This window comes from Acomys minous (assembly GCF_964271855.1).
Source record: "Acomys minous genome assembly, chromosome: 3".
Classification (NCBI taxonomy): domain Eukaryota; kingdom Metazoa; phylum Chordata; class Mammalia; order Rodentia; family Muridae; genus Acomys; species Acomys minous.
Window position 1 is genome coordinate 67,013,635 of NC_140485.1, and position 14,907 is coordinate 67,028,541.

General features: G+C 54.8%; 1 protein-coding gene across 1 annotated transcript in view; it reads left to right on the top strand.

The window, feature by feature from the left end:
- The window catches only part of RIPOR3 (RIPOR family member 3), a 56,523-nt gene that overhangs the window by 36,560 nt on the left and 5,056 nt on the right, over positions 1-14,907 (top strand). Inside the window, exons 4-17 of the mRNA XM_084777681.1 lie at positions 891-969; positions 3,733-3,756; positions 4,012-4,065; positions 5,046-5,195; positions 5,282-5,345; positions 5,641-5,684; positions 5,810-5,935; positions 6,015-6,160; positions 7,590-7,719; positions 8,797-9,354; positions 12,707-12,837; positions 13,587-13,710; positions 14,149-14,284; positions 14,715-14,876. Coding sequence (XP_084633807.1) covers positions 891-969; positions 3,733-3,756; positions 4,012-4,065; positions 5,046-5,195; positions 5,282-5,345; positions 5,641-5,684; positions 5,810-5,935; positions 6,015-6,160; positions 7,590-7,719; positions 8,797-9,354; positions 12,707-12,837; positions 13,587-13,710; positions 14,149-14,284; positions 14,715-14,876 — 1,928 coding nt within the window. The remainder of the gene's footprint in view (positions 1-890; positions 970-3,732; positions 3,757-4,011; positions 4,066-5,045; positions 5,196-5,281; positions 5,346-5,640; positions 5,685-5,809; positions 5,936-6,014; positions 6,161-7,589; positions 7,720-8,796; positions 9,355-12,706; positions 12,838-13,586; positions 13,711-14,148; positions 14,285-14,714; positions 14,877-14,907) is intronic.

Here is a 14,907-nt window from a genome sequence, read left to right on the forward strand (position 1 = left end):
GGAGGAGAAGGAGGAGAGGCGAGAGAGAAAATTGGATAGGAAGGGTCACACCTTGGCCTACGAGAGAATGAGCTCTGGCATTTCCCACATGCAGTGGCACCGTGAGTCCCCTAATGTTAGACTGGGGAGCACACCCCCTTCTCTACCCTCACTAGAGACCACCCTGACCCAGGAGAGTAGAGGCTAGAAGGCGCCTTGAAAGGGGCAGGCTTTCAAAACTCACATTCTAACTTAGATAATGCTCTCAGAGTAGGCGGGGCTAAGGCTGAGAGAGAGAGAGAGAGAGAGAGAGAGCGCTGGAGGGCCCTGCTTGGGCTAGAGACCCTACTGAAACAGGTGTGTGTCCTTGGCCTTGAGGAGGGAGCGGACCCTGGGGAACGGGTGGCCTGGCCGAGCAGATCTGGCATTCTGCTTCCTTGTTGTCCACCCAGGACACTCCAAGTCCCCGAAGCATCCTGTGTTCTGGGTTGGAGTGTTGCTCAAAGGGACTTTCCCTTCCCCGGTGCCATTCCTATCCTCAGCTGCAGGCTCCACCACTCAACATTTCACTGAGTTCTCCCTCCTTCCTCCCCCTGGGTCCTCAGTCTCATCTTCTCCCTCGCCTGTCAGCCTGTTCTCACAGCCTCTGGCCCCCCCACCTCTATCTCCCATGCCCTCCTTAACTCGGGCCTCCCCTTAGCCTCCCCTTAGCCTCCCCTTGGCCTCCTCTGCCTGCAAGGATCCTTGTGGTCATCTTCACAGCGTGTGTAGTAACAGCTAGACTGATCTGTGGGGGTTCTGGGGTAACAGGCATCCCCAGGAGGCGAGCTGGACAGCCCTTATGCTATGAGGGCTGCTCTGCTAGGCTCCTCCGTTCTGCTCAGATCTACCCCCTCCCTCGTCCACTGTAGGGAGCACCTGTGTGAACAGCAGGCCGAATTAGACTACCTATGTGGACGCCACAGGGACACCCAGAGGAGCTCCAGGCTGGTGAGTGGCAGGCATGAAGATGGTGCTGCGGTGGTCTCCACCCAGAGGCCTGTGCTATTTGTGGTGACCTTTCCTCTTGTGGTTCTAGGAGGAGCTGTCAGGCAGGCAACTGCAGAGGTACAGGTGTCTCTGATGGTCCCGTTTCTCAAATATTTTGGCCACGAGACACACCGGGGCCAGGCGGCTTGTGTTACTCAGGAAAGTGGCCATTTCTCTCAGTGTCACAGGCCCTGCCTCTGCCCCAAATTGAGCATGTATGTCATGGCGCCTTGGGTGATAGCTTTCTGTGGACATGAGGGTGTGGTCTGAGGCGAAACCCAGCCTTGGCTGGTGTAGGGCTCATAGACCCTTGAGTTGTCTGTCGCTCAGTGTATCAAAACCCAACCAAGACAACAAAATGACAGGATGCCCAGTTCAATTTGATTTTCAGAAAAGCAAATCCTTTTTTTGTCCTAAGCCTATGACCCTCTGAGAAGCTTAAATTGTTAGTAGGTGCCCTGTACTTTACCTTAGGGACATCCACTCCAGCAAGGGACCCATTGCCCCCATCTCTGGTCTCTCTGATGCCCTCTCACCACACCAGAGTCAGATCTGGCCACCTGCCCTTATGAAGCCAGTCAGAAAAGCCAACTTACAAGTGGAGAGCAGGGAATGGGGGTTTAGCCGGTGTGCTAAGAAAAGGAACAAGGATGGAGAGATGGCTCAGAGGTTAAGAACACTGGCTGTTCTTCCAGAGGTCCTGAGTTTAATTCCTAGCAACCGCATAGTGGCTCACAACCATCTATTATGGGATCTGGTGCCCTCTTCTGGCGGCAGGTGTACATGCGGGCAGAACATAATATAAATATAAATATAAATATAAATAATAATATATAAATAATAAATAAGGAAGAGGAACAAGGGGATCCAGGAGACACCCCAAAACTCCTCCAGTCCTGAATTGAGATCAGAGTTCACATCGAGGCCAGGGATTTGCACACCTAAGCAGTCCCAGGTAAGGTATGGTCCCGCCCATCACTATATCTGGGTTTCAGTTGTCGTCGTGGGGGAACTGTGTGAAATCTCTTTTGAGAAGACAAGTGCTCTCCTCAGGTTGGAGCCCCTTTCCTTCCCCTCAGCATGAAAACCCCAAGAAACTTCCACTCCTTTGGTATCCATGGTTTCAACAGTTGGATAGCCTTTTACTGACACATTGTGTCTCCTTAGACCATCTTTGTTTCTACAAAGCAGGTTACATCACCAGCTGCTGCCTGGGGCTGGGGAAGTGTCACCCAGCCCGCCTGGGTCACACACTAGGAGCACAACTGGTGTATCTCATCACACACTCAGGACGTCTCCTCCCATATCTCATCACACACTCAGGCGTACACTGTGTCCCTCCTCCAAGTTCAGCCGTACATAGGGCCTTCAGTATGGGGCTGGAAGAAAGTGAGAAAGCAGTGGGTTGTGTATCAAAGTTGCCGCCCACATGGAAGACTAGGGTGTCTGCAGGGTGGAAGGCCCAGTCTCCATGTGGGTGTCAGCCACACCGGAAGGCAGAGATGGGTGATCTTGGAGCCTCCCTCAGTAGGCGACTGGGTGAGGGCCAGAACAGAGCCAGGGAAGAGGCACTTCCAAGGCCCCACCCAGTCCTAGTGCTACCTCCTGCCCAGGGAGCATGGCTTATCCCACGCCATGCCCCATTCTCTGGAGTCTATGGCAGCACTCCCCACTGGTATCAGGGAAGGGTGGGAACCCCTGGAACCCCTTGTAAGTCCAGGGGAGCCATGTGGGTGCCACAGTGAGGGTTTTGTGGCTTTCCAAGAAGCCTGAATTGAGAACACCTTTTCAAAATCACAAATCCTTTCTAGCTCTTCTTCTTCTTCTTCTTCTTATTATTATTATTATTATTATTATTATTATTATTATTATTATTATTATTATTATTATATATTTTTGGTTTTTCAAGACAGGCCTTCTGTGTAGTCTTAGCTGTCCTGGACTTGCTTTGTAGACCAGGTTGGCCTCGAACTCACAGAGACCTACCTGCCTTGGCACTGCCCCCCCCCCCCCCAGGTCATGGATTAAAGGCATGTGTCACCATACCAGGCTAGAGAAAGGGTTAGTTTTGGCTCAAGGCCTGACACCAGGAGGACAAGGCAGCCCGCTGTGTCTGCACTCAGAAAGCAGAGTGAGATGGAAGTTGCTACTTCGCTGGCTCTTTCTTTGCTATGTAGCCCAGGACTCCAGCCTCTGGGAGGCCACCTCACTCACTTAGGATCTGTCATCCCACCCGAATCTAAAAATTCCTTCCTAGACGCAATTGGTTTTTTGTTTGTTTGGTTTGGTTTTGGTTTTTCGAGGCAGGATTTCTCTGTGTAGCCCTGGCTGTCCCAGACATACTCCATAGACCAGGCAGGCCTCAAACTCACAGCGATCCGCCTGCTTCTGCCTCACAAGTGCTGAGATTAAAAGGCGTGCGCCACCATTGTCCGGTTACATGAGACTGTCCAGTCGGTCTTGACCATTAAAACTACTGCTGCCCATTTTACGTAGGAAGAAATGGAGGCTCAGAGAGGTTCAGTAACCTGCCTGGGACACACAGGGAAACAGTGCTAGACCTAGAACTGAGCTGCCCACAATGCGTGCGTTTAATTCATTTCCCCCCCTGGGTGACCATGACCATGGGCAGGGCAGGCTGCAGGCATTGCTTTCGTCCTTGAAGCTCAGGCCCCCTGTGATGAGAGGTCTCCAGGACTGTGACAATTCTTCCTTTCTCTGCAGGCCTTCTACTATGATCTGGACAAGGTGAGCTCAGGTCCCTGTGTGGTCTCCAGGGTAGGGAAGACTGTCTGAGGCAGCCTTCCATCCCAGCAGCCCTTGGGCAGAACACCTGGGCATCCTCTTATGTTACGAGCAGAGAAACCGAGTCCCAAGGCAAGCCTCTTTGAGGTCTGAGCCCAGTGCCCTGATCTTGTGGGGGGGTGGTATGGGGGGGACAGTGAGACAGTGGGAACCTGGCCACTTCTATCTAAAGCAACTTTTCCTTTTTTGGGGGAGAAGCAAATGCGCCTGGTGGAGAGGCACATCCGGAAGGTGGAGTTCCACATCAGTAAGGTGGGTGGCTCGGGCGTCATGGGGGTGTTGTGGGGAGGGGGTCAAGAGGGCCAAGGGGGGGGTATCGTGTAGGTGTCACAGGGAGTCATGTGGGGGGTCCCTTGTGAGTCGGGGGAGCCCCGTGGGTGTCACTGGATGCCATGGGGTGTCATAAAGATGTAGTGGGTGTCAGGCTGGTGGTTGTGGATAGCTACAGGGGGTTGAGGTAGACAGTGACGCAGAACTGCAGGGATTGACAGCAAGGCTCAGCCCTGGGGTTGGGGTAAGGCTCCAGGGGCCTGTGGGGCTCCGACACTGGTCTGCATAGAGGGCTTGTGTCTTGGTCCTGGAAGACTCTACCTGTCCTTGTGCAAACAGGAAGGTGGAGGGAGGGGCTCACAGTCCCCCAGCAAGTCCCCTCACCGTCCTCCTCCTCCTTCTTCTTTGTTTTTGTTGTTGTTGTTGTTTTGTTGTTGTTGTTTTGGTTTTTCGAGACAAGGTTTCTCTGTATAGCCTTGGCTGTCCTGGACTAACTTTGTAGACCAGGCTGGCCTCGAACTCACAGAGAGCCGCGTGCCTCTGCCTCCAGAGCTCTGAAATTAAAGGCGTGCACTACCACGCCCAGCTCTTCTTTTTCTTCTTAAGCCAGGGTCTCACGGTGTAGCTCTGGCCTCCTGAGTACTGGGATTAAAGCAGTGTGCAAGCACCTTTACCTTCCTTTAGGCTTTAAAAAAAAAAAGCTGGCAAATGCTTACGTGAACTCATCTTCCTCCCCAGACCCAGAGTGGGCAGCTGTCGTAATAGTTCACTTGCCATTCCACAGCTGGGCTTCAGGCCAGGAGTGTGCGTGGCATAGTCACTAGTGAGTGATCCCAGGGCTGGGAGGCTAGGTGGGTAGGCTTAGGTCCATGAGCACCACAGTGCAAGCCAGGCTAGGGGACTGTTCTTGGAGAAACAAATGGGTCCCTTGGTGTGGCCCACAGCCTATGTGTCTGCTGCAGGTTGATGAGCTCTATGAAGGCTACTGTATCCAGTGGCGTCTGCGAGACGGAGCCTCCAACATGCAGCGCGCCTTCAGCACCGGCACCCAGAGCCGTGCCTCCCGTGAGAGCCTGCAGGAGCTGGGCCGCAGCTTGCAGGAGTGCATGGAGGTGGGTCGCTTCCTCCTGTTCTTGCTCTGGGCTCCTGGGTAGGGGCTGGGACTGGCAAGGGGCTGATCCACATGTGGGTCTTGTAGGACATGTGTCTCATAGAGGGGGCCTTGGAAGTCCACCTGGGCGAATTCCACATCAAGATGAAAGGTGAGTGCCAAGCCATGCCTGGGCTGGGTAGCAGATCTTTCTAGGTGCCCCGAGAGTCTATTAAGGGTGGGCAGTGTGGGCCAGAGTCCCAGGGTCTAGAATCTCAGCCCTGGGCATTGACCTTGTGACGGGAGGTGGGGCTCACACTCTCTGAGGTATGCTGTGATGTCCTCCACCCTCTTGACCATTGAAAGCTCCTATTCTCCCCATGTTGACAGGCACACCCCTACACCCCTGGGTCCCCATGGTCCCTGGGCAGGGGTGGAGATGAGACTAGCCCATTTCTGTGTTCCAGGTTTGGTGGGCTATGCACGTCTCTGTCCCGGAGACCAGTATGAGGTACATACAGCCAGGGGGTGCTTGGGAAATCCAGGTCCTTAGGCCTGGGAGGGAGGTCCCTGGGCGAGCAGTGAGGGGATTCCCCTGGGACTGCCTCTGCACTCCGTCCCGTGCCTCACTTGCAGGTGCTCATGCGCCTGGGCCGTCAGCGGTGGCGGCTGAAGGGCCGGATAGAGCCAGATGACAGCCAGACCTGGGACGAGGAGGAGAGGGCCTTTGTGCCCACGGTGCACGAGAACCTGGAGATCAAGGTGGGGGTGGGGCCCAGGGGTGGGGCCTGGAGCCTGGGTGCCAGGCTCAGAAAACCACCGTCCTGTCCCTCGTGCCCAGGTGACGGAGCTCCGAGGCCTGAGCTCGATGGTGGTGGGTGCCGTGACATGCGACATTGCGGACTTCTTCACAGCCCGGCCCCAGCTTGTGGTGGTGGACATCACTGAGCTGGGGACCATCAAGCTGCAGCTGGAGCTGCTATGGAAGTGAGAATCGCCGGGCCAGCTTGCCCTCACCAAGGCTGTCCCAGCTCGGGGTGCAGTGGAGCCAAGTGGCCCTGGCTGCTCCCCAAGGTCTTGCCATGGTCCAGACCCTCTCCTGCATAGCCATCTCTGTCCTTACACATCCTACCCGACAGCCAGGCTGACCTGACCTTTACAGCAGCCCCATTCCCCCCTCCCCCACGCCTCCCGTGACTTTGAATTCTACTCTCACATCTGGACCCTCAGCTGAGCCAGGACACTTTTTTTTAGTTTTTCGAGACAGGGTTTCTCTGTGTAGCTTTGGCTATCTGGACTCACTTTGTAGACCAGACTGTCCTCGAACTCACAGCGATCCATCTGCCTCTGCCTCCCAAGTGCTGGGATCACAGGCGTGCGCCACCTTGCCCGGCTATGAGCCAGGATGCTTTTAAGCCTTTTTTCTCGCTTAGTTTCTCAGATGGACTCTCTCCTGCCTATGCAGGCTTCCTCCCCCATGCTTCCTGCTGCTGGCTGTCTCATCCTGTCCAGTCCAGGGCTGAACTGTCACCTTGAGGTCCTCCTCTAGGTCCCAGATTGTGAGGTCCAGGCTCAGAGCAGTCCATGTTAGGGTTGGGGCTCCACCCTGCACCACCTTCGGGAACCCGTGGTCGCTAGGGTCTCTGTTGTCAGTAGCAGAGTCATCTTGCATTTCTGGGCTGCTCCTTTCTGGCCCCCAGAGCAGGTGTGGCATGGTGGAAAAGAGCTGAGAGCTTTGCCCAATTCAGTCACCTGGGATTACCTCAAGTGAACACCTCAACCCTAGGCTGGCCACTCTTTTTTTTTTTTTTTCCCTCAAGACAGGGTCTCTCTTTGTAGCCTTGGCTGTCCTGGACTTGCTTTGTAGACCAGGCTGGCCTTGAACTCACAGAGATCCGCCTGCCTCTGCCTCCCAAGTGCTGGGATTAAAGGCATGCGCCACCACGTCCGGCGAGGCCAGCTACTCTTAAGTCCCTGAGTCCTGCTGACCACAGGTGCCCTTGGTACCAAAAGCCTCTGGGGTTCAGGCCCTCATGGTGGGTTTGGTGCATCCTTCAGCTGAGGTCTATGCTGCCCCCCTAGCCTCCCTGACCTCTACCCCTGAGCCTAGTCCACTACATTCTGAGGGTGTCAGTGCTAGGTGACTTGAAGGCTTTGGAATGACAGAAGAGTGGGGTAAATTCAGTTCCGGCCTCGCTTTTGGAAAGGGACGTTTGCCCAAGCTAATGCTTGCCTTGGAGCCATTGTTTCATCCTGTGGAAATATCCCAGGCATAGAACTCTTACCAACCCCTGTATTTGTGGGAAGATGAGCAGCGTTCTTGCATAAATTACTTTGAAAAACAAGGCAGCTGCCTGTGACTGCAGGGTGCTGGGTCCCATCTGAGCCCCTGATGGTCTCTGTTCTTCCCCTGTAGTCCCTTGGACTCTGAGTGCCGGCTGGTGTCACCCAGCCCCACTGGCAGGTTCTCCATAGGCAGCAGGAAGGGCTCCCTCTATACCTGGACACCACCCAGCACCCCCAGCTTCCGGGAAAAGTACTACCTGGTAAGTGAGGCTGCTCCCTGTAGGATGAGGTGGCTGGTGCTGGGCGGTCAGGGACATGGCCTGCTTGGGGCTCAGCTTTTGGGCTGCAGGGCTATGTGGCTGGTTTCTGTTGCTTGAGGCTTGAGGCCATGGGAATTGAGCTGGGGCTGGAACCTACCAGCTCTCTCTGTCTCTGTCTCTCTGTCTCTGTCTCTGTCTCTCTGTCTCTGTCTCTGTCTCTGTCTGTCTCTTGTCTCTCTGCCTCTCTCTCTCTCTCTCTCTCTCTCTCTCTCTCTCTCTCTGTGTGTGTGTGTGTGTGTGTGTGTGTGTGTGTGTGTGTCCTTGGCCCAGCCATGACCTTGGCCTCACCTTGCTGGGGAAACTTGAAAGCTTCCAGGAGTGTGATCTGGAGCCATGTATAGGAAAGTGAATTTCTCCCCATGATCTCCAGGGGCCGCGGGTCTCTCAGAGCCAGGGCAACCCTTCTCTTCTCTCCCTTGGCTGGGGCAGAGAGAGGGGGAGAGACTGGACACTGAACGTTATGCACACAGGCACCCTCAGTATTTCCCTTGGTGTTGTCCTTGGGATGGTCCCTCACTCACAGGGACCTCTCTTAACCCCCTCACCCTGCCCCCACCCAGACTGCTCCACAGGTGATCGTGTTTATTCAACAGACATGGAGGTCATTTCCCTGCTGTGCTGTGGCTATCCACAGACCATAAACAGTCTTCAGTGGGAACATCTCTCCCAAGCTGGCACTCATCCAGGGCCCCAGGCTCTGGAACCGCCCCGCACGCATGCCCTCAGCACGGATGAGGGGGCCCAATTAGATGCACTGCTCTTCCCAAACCCCTGGTCACCCTAAGTGCTCGAGTGGCCCCCTTCCCATCTACTTTGGGACTCTCTATTGGCAGAGAGCACAGTCAGCGCAAAGGTCCTGAGGCAGGAGCATGACAAAGATGAAAGAGTAAAGGGAGAGCTAGAGGGAGGGTGGCAAGGCATCGGCACGTCATCTGTCATCCTGAGCAGCTGGGCACACAGGGGTCTCAGCACAACCTCTGGGCTGACTGCTGAGACTGCTCCTGCGTCCCCTCGCAGTCTGTCCTCCAGCAGCCAGCACAGCAGGCCTTGCTGCTAGGTGGGCCAAGGGCCACCTCCATCCACGGCTACCTGTCCGACAGTGAGCTCCAGGGGCCCCCCCACCTGCGGAGCCGGAGCCAGGAGCTACTTGAGATGGACTCCTTCAGCTCTGAGGACCCCAGAGACACTGAGACCAGCACTTCAGCATCCACCTCAGATGTGGGGTTCCTACCCATGCCTGGGGGCCCCACAGTCTGTGGAGAAGAGGAGATCAGAGAGGAGCCTCCGCCTCTGGGTCTGTTGCCGGGCCTGGCTCACCCAGCTGGGAGTGTGCTTCTAGAACAGCCTGGCTGGAGGAACTTGGGAAGAGAGAGGCTGGCCCTGCTGCAAGATGCCCCCGTCCACAGCCCCACGGTGCCACGGAGCCAGAAGAGCCAGGAGGAGGATGGAGATGTGGGGGACGGAGTGGAGGGGCCTGTGCAGGAGGTCCTGGACCTGCTGCGGTCTGCTGATCCTGCACAGCCCCAGCTCCGGGAGCTGGAGTACCAAGTCCTCGGCCTCAGGGACCGGCTGAAGGTATGCCCGCCGTGCACAGGACAGCGGCACCGTTTTCCTGCAGGCCTGAGGCCTGGGAGCAGGTGCAGGGACCAGCCAGCCTGCGTTAGCATTCCAGCCTCACCCCTGGGTGGGCCAAGTCCCTCTCGTCCTCAGGTTCCTCACTTTTCAAGGCCCAGAAGGAGAATAACACGGGGTGGCCGGAGCGCGCAGTAAGTAATTGCTCCGTGTCTTGTCAGCTCCTGGCTCCATCTTCTGATGTGGGTGGGTGCTGGGAAGCTGCAATTTAGGCTTAAGAACTTTGGGCCAGAGCTGAATTCGTGGAAGGCCTTGCAGCCACCTGCCCACCTCATCTCTCGGGCCACACAGAACCTTCCCCCTCAGCGGCAGTGGCAGCGGCTGCTCAGCCAGATGGCGCTCTCCAGCCACCTGCAGTGGCTCAGAGCTGCTGGCCTGGACGGATGGCTCTCTTTGTTGACATTTTTCAATACATAAAATAAAATGTAGACCACACACACCAACTTCTGCAGGTGTTGATGAGCCCACTCTTGGGTATGACACCTTTTTGCTCAGAACGATATGACACAGGTCTCTTCAAAAGTTCTCTCTTTCTCTGTTTGTTTGTTTGTTTGTTTTGTTCTCCCCTGGGCCTCCCGTTCTCACGTCAGCGCAGCTGAGAGAGGGCTCTGCTTCTCATATTCTGTCTACTGTCTTAAGAGAATCTTCAGCCACCGCCTTAAAAAGGCACTGCCCACATGTTCCAGGGACAAGAAGTTGAGGAACAATGCCACTCTTATTTGTACTTTTCCAGTACTTATGTGTGAAACAGTTTGAATCTCAGACACACAGCTTCTGTCATGCTCCTGTGTTTTGAAAACTCACACCCACTTTGTGTGACCTTGCGACAGCACAGTCATTCAAAACACCGACAAGAGACACTTGTCTTTTCTAGAAAACGGCTAAGGATGATAAGACAATGATAAATCCCTTCTTCAGCTCGACTTCTAAAGGGGGGGGGGGGTCCGCAGAGCGTCCATAGACTTAGATTCTTCAGCAATGGTCTCAGTCTTGCTAAGAGTCCCAGGTTGGCCTTGAACTCCTGATCCTTCTGCCTCAGCTTCCAGAGGCTGGGATGACAGGTGCGTGATACCACACCTGGCCAACTTACATGCATTTATTACTATTTATACATGTGTGTATTTGTGTCTATATATGTGCATATGTCAGATGAGGGTGTCTGTTCCTCTGGAGCTTGGGTTACAGATGGTTGTGAGCCATCATGTGGGTGCTGGGAATTGAACCCAGGTCCTCTGCAAAAGTAGCCAGTGAGCTGGGCAGTGGTGGTGCATGCCTTTAGTCCCACCACTTGGGAGGCAGAGGCAGGTGGATCTCTGTGAGTTCGAGGCCAGCCTGGTCTACAAAGTGAGTCCAGGACAGCCAAGGCTGCACAGAGAAACCCTGTCTCGAAAAACCAAAAAAAAAAAAAAAAAAAAAAAAAGGGAGCCAGTGCTCCTAAACAGCAAGCCATCTCTCCAGCGTCATACATGTATATAGATAAATGTATGCTGCACATGCACATGTACATGCATGCCTGTGTATTGCAGTCAATCATCTTCATGCTCCCAAAACACATCTTGCAAAGAGTCGTTTGCAGCCCTGGGATCAATGCACAGGCTCTTTTTTTGGGGGGAAGGTGAGGAAATAAATCCAAACTGTTCAATGTGGAAGTTCCCCACTTCGGGGGAGCGAGTGGCTGCTTGCCTCCCTGTGACTGCCGCTGCTGTTCTTCTCTAGTCACTGTCACATGGTCGACCACCTGTTTGTCAGGGGTTTGCTGTGTTTGGCCTTGTGTGCAGGGCTGTTTGCGTGCTCAAGGTCCCAGGCACTAGCCCCAGCGTGCCCAGTGGCCAAAATCCAAGAGTCAAATGAGCTTCCTTCAGGCAGGAGGTGCAGAGCACTGACAGAAGCCCAAGGGTAATGCTGCAACAGGGCTGGGGAGACAGTTCAGTCAGTACTTACACTGCAAACACGAGGACCTGAATTCACACCCTTCCCCCCACCCCAGGACCATGTAAACAAAAGGCAGGCCCGAAGCATCACTTGGGAAGTGGGTTTGGTGGGCAGCCAGGCTAGCCTAATTGGCAGTAAGAGACCCTGCCTCAAAAACAAGCAAAACAAAAGACAAGTTGCACAGCTTTTTAAAAATTAATTAATTATTATTATTATTTAAAAAATTTTTCAAGACAGGGTTTCTCTGTGTAGCCTTGGCTGTCTTGGACTCACTTTGTAGACCTGGCCAGTCTCGAACTCACTGCAGTCCACCTGCCTCTGCCTCCCAAGTGCTGGGATTAAAGGTGTGCGCCACCACCGCCTGGCAAGTTGTACAGCTCTTAGGGCATGGTACCCAAGGTTGTCCTAGCATGGTCCTTCTACCCACACAAGCACATGCACACATGTAACACACACAACACACAAAGGAAAAGAAAACAGATTTTAAGCTAAAGTGCACGTGTGAGCCTAGTATTTACTGGCTGGGAGTTTGAAGTGTAGCCCTAGGGGCCATGGGTCAGCGTTTGCTAATTTGCTGCATAACTACTTCAAATCATAAGAACCCAGTGTGTCTATCTGTGTCTGTGTACATGTATGCACACATGTACTTGCAGAGTTTTATTCTAATGGAAGTAAAGTCTCTGCAGCCAGGCTTATTATTTTGTTGTTGCTCAAGGGTTTCTTTTTATTTTTTATTTTATTTTATTTTTGTCTGGGGGCTCAGCTGGGAGCACCTGCTTCAGGGCTTCAGTCCTGTTGGGGTGTGGTTGGTGCGGACTGAGGCCTGGTGTAGTGGGTACCCATGGGACCCTAGCACTGCAGGCAGCCCAGGCTTGAAGACAGAGGTCTCCAGATGGCTTGACCAGCGGTGGGTGGTGGCTCCCACATGCCTCCCCATTTGCAGCTCACTCACAGCTTTGGAATCTCCTCAGGGTGCTTGTCAGCATGAGCGCAGAACAGGTGTCTGGATTTGCTGAGAATCGAGCCACTGAGCCTTGGGCAATAGTGCAGGGGCAGGTATTAGCTGGGATAGAATGGCACCTCCTTGTGGGAGAAGCCCTGCCCTGTGTGTCCCATACCTGGGTTTCTCTTCCTGTGGTTTGTCCCATGGGTGTTGGGGACAAACAAGTGAGGACGTGCAGATCTGTCTCCCTGGAGACCTTCCCTCATCACAGGCCATGTTGGCAGGACACCGGAAATGCCACATCCTAGGCTTGCACATCCTGAGACTTAAGCAAGCCATCTCTGGGCTGGTGCATGGGACTATCGTGTCCTGGCTGGGTGGGGAGTGCAAGGCCTTCCTTATCCTGGTGCTTGTCCACAGCCCCGAGGGGTGCAGCCGGAACCCGTGTCAGCGCAGAGCCTGATGGACTGTATCCTTGAGAGCTTCGCCTTTCTGAACGCCGACCTTGCCAGTGATGAGCTGTCCCTGTTTGGGGGCTCCCAGGCTCCTGAGTGAGTGCACCCCAAGTGGGGATACCTCCGGACTGCTAGAGTTCTATGCTAGTCTCTGACTTGCTGGCCCCATCATGTGAGGTTTTACTGTGCACAGCGTCTCCTCTCCATGTCGCTCTCCCCGCACAGCAAGCCTGTAAGGCCACTGAGGGGATCTCAGGCAGCACCCAACAAAACCCTGACTTGACTTCAGTGGCCATCACATGACCAACCTCCCCAAGGAACTGCCTTGCCCACCGCTCGTTCTGGACCACAATCCACCTCTATCTGCCTCCCAGCCTGCCTTGCTCACCTCACAGCCCAGGGTCACTTCTATCCCTAGACTTCAGCATTTCAGAAGGGGACAGTCTCCACTTTTTTTTTCTCTCTAATCCAGTGGGGTCCCCACAGGGAGATTTCAAATCTGCTACCTTCCCAAGTGTGGTGAGCCAGTTGGGCCTTGGTGGGTCTCGGCTCTGTCCTGTGAGCCATGAAACCAGGCCTAAGTCTAGGCTTCCTGCCCACTTTGCTGAAGAACAGTATGAGGCTCTGGAAACCACCCAGAGCCACAGCCTCAGGTTCCTGGGAAGCCCTGTCCTCCACACCTGTTTGATTTCCAGGCAACTTTCTCTCCCTTTCCTCTATCGGACCCCTGTGCCTGGAGCCCACTCTCCAGTCTGGAGCTGGGACGGGGTGAGGGGTAGGGAGCCAGGTCAGGAAAGGGGGTCCCTTACTAACCCAATGTTCATTCAGTTCTTCCGTTTCCTCAGGAGGGACAGCCCCCCACCTCCACGGCCATCACTGAAGGTGTCGCCCAGCGAGCTCACAGCCGGTGCCCCTGAGCTGGACACACTGCTCACCGTCCACCTTCAAGTCTGCAAGGCCTTACTTCAGGTGTCTGGGTGGAGCTTGGCTGGGCTGAGGATTGGGCTCAAAGGTGGGGAAAAATCTGGGGCTGGGTAAGAGGAACCCACCCTGAGAGCCAATGTCACGGAGGCTCTGTGGCAGGAGGCTGGCGTCAGGGAGCCAAGCCCTGAACCAAATGGGTGTTTCTGATGTCCACCAGTCCAAACTGCCTCAACCACAGCAAGCATCCAAGGTGGGCTGCAGGCCACACTGCTCCCACGGGTCCAGATGCCATCAGGTGGGCCTGGCCCTCGGTCCACTCCTTTGTGATGTTTGGCTGAACATGGGTAGGCTGACCCTGGGAAGCTCACCCTGATGAAGAGTAGGAGCTTAGGTCATGGGTTAGAAGCCACCTCTGGGACAGGGCAGCTGTGAGCTGAGTGAGACCTACATGCTGGGCTAAGGCAAGTATCTCGCTGATTCTAGAAACTGGCCTCCCCTAATTTGTCACGGATGGTCCAGGACTGCCTCCTGGAAGAAGCAGCTCAGCAAAGGCAGGTCCTGGAAGTGCTTTCAGACCTAGACTCTGAGCAGATCAGCAAGGCCAGGTCTGTTGAAGAGAGTAAGTAGCAAGCAGCCGCCAGCCCAAGACCTTGTCTCCCACCCCCTCCCACTGACAGGCGGCGCCTATGGGCTTGCACAGCTGCATGTCTCTGTGTACAGAGAAGGCCACCACTGGTTCCCCGAAGCCATTTCCACCCACATCCTGGTGTCCCCTCCCAGGAGCAATGGCTGTCACCTTTAGTTTTTTATCTTCCCCCTGTGGACCTGTCTGGGGAATCCAGCTTCCTAGTCAGGGTGGCTGATCTTGTGAGTGGGGGCCAGGAAGGTGCTTCGAGTCAAGACTGTTCTCTCAGGGAGACACAGGCCTGAGAGGAGGTCCCTGTATTGGGTCTTCTACCCTTACTTCCAACCTTGGGTCCTTGTGCGGGAGGGGTTTCTGGTGTCTGAGGTTACCCAGCCCAGGCTGCTGAGCAGCTGCTGGCTCTCAGTCATCCCACAGGCTCCTCACAGGAAGGGCGGGCTGGCACTGTGGCGGGCGTGCACACAGCCTGGCGGAGTCCTGGCCTGCCCTGCCTCCACACTCCTGAGCCAGCTCAAGAAGACCTTCCTGCATCGCGTCCGAGGGAAGTACCCAGGCCAGCTGGAAATAGGTAGTGTCTTCCTTGCTTGTCCTGTCCCATG